This window comes from Orycteropus afer, unplaced genomic scaffold (genome assembly GCF_000298275.1).
Source record: "Orycteropus afer afer isolate SDZICR_OR568_19922 unplaced genomic scaffold, OryAfe1.0 scaffold00191, whole genome shotgun sequence".
NCBI lineage: Eukaryota > Metazoa > Chordata > Mammalia > Tubulidentata > Orycteropodidae > Orycteropus > Orycteropus afer.
The window spans coordinates 5368582-5372665 of record NW_006921778.1 but is presented as its reverse complement, the minus strand read 5'-3'; the positions used below and the strand labels follow the sequence as shown (position 1 = coordinate 5372665).

Below are 4084 nucleotides of genomic sequence, written 5' to 3'. Positions count from 1 at the left end.
TAAGGCTATGTTTTCCAGCTACGGATCCCTCTTTGTTTCTGACTTTTACATTCTAATCAGCAGTAATTCTTAATCTACCTTTATTGCATTTTTTATCAATTTCAGAAGGCAGAAGTTGGTAAAAATCTTTAATTCCTCTATCCTTGGCATTAGTGGTTGGTGTGTAAATTTGAATAATAGTGGTATTTACTGGTCTTCCTTGTAGGCATATGAATATTATCCTATCACTGACAATGTTGTGCTTCAGGATAGATCTTGAAATGTGCTTTTTGACAATGAACACAACCCCATTCCTCTTCATTTTATCATTTCTAGCATAGTAGGAGGTCATATGATTGATTCACAATGATCAATACCCATCCATTTCAGCTCACTCATGTAGGATATCGGTTCTCTGTGTTTCATTTGTGACAACTTCCAATTTTCTATATTCATACTTTTTACATTCCATGTTCCAATTATTAATAGATATTTGCAGCTGTTTCTTCTCATTTTGAGTCATTCCATACCAGCAAATTAAGGTGACCTAAGAAAATGGTGTCCTAAGCAAATGAAGGTGTCCTTCAAGGTCCCAATGTCTTAATCATCCACATCATGAAGTTTGACTCTAAGGAGGCACCTCTTCCCCATTCATGTTTTAAGAGCCTTCTGACCTGAGTGGGTCATGTTCCAGCACTATATCAGACAGTGTTCTGCTATTCATAAGGTTTTCACTGGCCAGTGTTTTTAGAAGTAGATGGCCAATCCTCCTTCCTGTTCTGTCTTGGTCTGGAAGCACCACTTAATCCTGTCCACCATGGGTGACCTTGCTGGTATTTGAAATAACCTCCAGCATCACAGCAACACTCAAGCCTCAAGTCTGTCACAGCCTGACAGACTGACTGATGTCTGGTGCAAAAACTTACAGAAGCACAGAAGTATGGATTTAGTGTTAAAACTAGGAGTTTCTTTCAGGATCTATATTGGGAGAGCTCTGGTAGCATAGTGCCTAAGGCACTTGACTGCTAACCAGAAGGCTGGCGGTTCAAACCCACCAGCCACTCCTCGGAAGGAAGGTTGGGCAATCCTACTTCCGTAGTGATACTGCCTCAGAAACCCAAGGAGGGGTCGCTATGAGTCAGGGCCGACTCGACGGCAAACAACAACAACAACATAGGTAAAAGAGTAAGACATTTCATTACTGTTAAGGGAGTGGCAATACCATAAAGGAGCTCATGATTTAAAAGGTTTGAAAACAGAGTGGGAAACGAGAGATAGTAGTAATAAACTAGTGTTTAAGGAAATAAAATTCAGATAGTATCTCCTGAAGGTCCTTGGGAAAAAAGCTCAGTCCAAGATCAACAAAAATGTAATTGTTTTAGATTAAATGTTCAACTATACTTTTTTTTTCAGTTACACCTTAAAATGCTTCCTTCAGAACCAGTACTCCTAGAAGAAATTACAAAGTTGTCATCACAAGTGGAAGAAAACTGGATCCGTTTACAGTCACTCTTCAATCAAAGCATGTGTGTTTTAAATTATATAAAAAGTGCTTTGTTATAAAAATAATTTAAGAGAGTAAATAAACCAGAGACTTTAATATAAAATTAGCTACATTTAACTCATGTTATTTTCCAAGTTTCAGTGTAAAGAGAAAATAAATGCTAGCTCTATTGACTAGTTAGTATTTCTTCATTGTACTTGCCTTTTGTTTGGAAGATTTAAACAATCTACTCAAATGATTTTTTATATGAGTCTGTTCACACCAGCTATTTGTATATGACTTTTGTAATATCACCCATTTATGCTTTCTGAATATCTGTTACATAAAAGAGATGTGGGGTAGTTAGTGTAAAATACTGCTAAATTAAGTTGAAGAGTCCTGATACATACTGTTGTTATAAAAGTGCTTTCATGATGGGAAGGACAAGAGTGTTTCTTTCCTTAATGGCCTATGATGAAAACATGAATAGTTGACGTAGCTGACTTTTAGAGCTGACAGGATGTAAGACTTCATCCAGTGCAACCTTTCACATTGCAGAAGGGGAGGCCCACTAGATCTGCTCAGTGACAGATGCAGAAATTCTACCAGTGGCCTAATGCTCTCTCCATTGGAGCCTTTCTAAAGGAAATCTTTCTTGAATCAAGAATATGGGAGGCGCTTGTCTGAGGCCAATTGATTTTGGAGATATTTGAGCAAATACCTAGAATAGGTAAGGGAAATTCCAAATTCCTTGGAAAGTTGTCCTTCAAAATGTTTATTCCTCCCTGATGACCTTTTAAAACTGGGAAGAAATAGCTAACTGTACTTTCTATCACAACAATCTCAAAACTCAATGGCTTTGAGATTTTCTCTTATCTCATCATCATTATTTTCATGGTTCAATATTTTAGCAGTATGTGAATTAAATATGAGCAGTTCTTAAAGAACCAAAACCAAACCCAGTACCATTGCATGAATTCCAACTCGGTGAATTTTGGTTTGTATCATTAATAAAACACAGACTCATTGGATTTGAACGCTGATGTCATTCTAGTAAAACATTAAGGAAAAAGGGTTTTGCAGAATAATCTTGAAAAGGAGGAGTGCTCATATGAAGTTGACCTAACCCACTGCTATTGAATTGATTCCGACTCATAGGGACCCTGTAAGTCAGTAGAACTGCCCCATAGGGTTTCCAACGCTATAAATCTTTACAGAAGCAGACTGCCTCATCTTTCTCCTATGGAGAGGCTGATAGGTTCAAACCACTGACCTTTTGGTTAGCAGCCCAGTGCTTTAACACAGCCCCACCAGAGCTCCTTGAGTTGACCCAAGGATACCTTTAATGTTAAAGTGTTTTTATACAATGGTGTAAGGTAGAATTAGTAAACTGCTAAGAAAATAATAAGATTTTATACTCAATTTTATTTTAGACTTACTAAAACCTTTGTTAATAGTGATTAAAATTCTAATTCTAAAAACTATTTCCTCTTCCCCAAATGTTGTATTCTAAAAATATGACAGTATAATCATGTATTATGTAAAGACTGTAAATAGCTAAATATTAAGAGCCCTAAACTGATATTTTATAAATCGTGAACTAAATTTTCTTTTTTAAAAATGAGAACACAAGAATTGAGTGTATTGTTTTTATTGGAGATATCTATCTTTAAATGTATTATAGCAGGTAATCTTCCAGAACCTATTCTGTACAATTGCAATGGAAAGAGGGAAGATGAAAGAAATAGTTTAATTTTTGCATGTATACCTACTCTTTACTTATCAACTATCTCAGTATCTGACATTCTGCATTTATGATAATAGTAAAAAACCTGCCCAACTATTTTGTGCATTAACAATGCATGTCTCCCAGTAATGAACGTCAAGATGCAAGATGAGAGTGATGCAGACTGATGGTTAAGATTATGTATCAGTTTGCAGGGCCATGATTCTCAGTGGTTTGGCAGTTATATAATGATGTAATTTGGCAGTTATATAATGATGTAGTCATCCTCCGTTTTGTGATCTGATGAAGTCATCCTCCATTTTCACATAATGACCTGGCCTTTGGAACCTAACTATGTTGATAAGTGAGGAGGGGGTGTATATTATTCTAAAAATGTGTCAATGTGTACATAGAGCTTGTTCTTTACATTTTAAATTACTTATAGAATTATGATTATATGTTGCACTTGTAGAAACATTAGAGACAAGTCTTTTTGATCCCCACCTTCAATCCCAGTCGCCTCCCTAGAAGTAACAGTTGGGAGCTCTCCTCTAGATCTTTTTCAATGAATATTTATTTCTGGTTAAATACAGCCATGGAAACAATATATTGGATAGTTTCTTTTTTACATAAATACATGTATAGCATTCTGTAACTTGCTTTTTCTTGCTTTGTTGGTGTGAGTGTGAAGTGCAGTGGCTATAATGGAAACTGCACAGTTGTAGTAGTTAAGGTTATGTGTCAGCTTGGCCTGGTTTTGAGTGGTTGGGCAGCTGGATGTAGTTATTCCCCATGTTGAGACTGATAATCAACTCCATGGTGGAATCTACTGGAGCAGCTGAGTAGCTGCTTTAGGGAATGTGGTCTACTTCCCATGTGCAAAAAGCAGCTTTGAG

At 36.5% G+C, this 4084-nt stretch overlaps 1 protein-coding gene across 1 annotated transcript in view; it reads left to right on the top strand.

Annotated features, from left to right (window-relative positions):
• Positions 1 to 1542, top strand: part of WDR36 (WD repeat domain 36) — a 100256-nt gene extending 98714 nt beyond the window's left edge. Inside the window, exon 23 of the mRNA XM_042781876.1 lies at positions 1393 to 1542. Coding sequence (XP_042637810.1) covers positions 1393 to 1542 — 150 coding nt within the window. The remainder of the gene's footprint in view (positions 1 to 1392) is intronic.
• The last annotated feature ends 2542 nt before the right edge of the window (positions 1543 to 4084 follow it).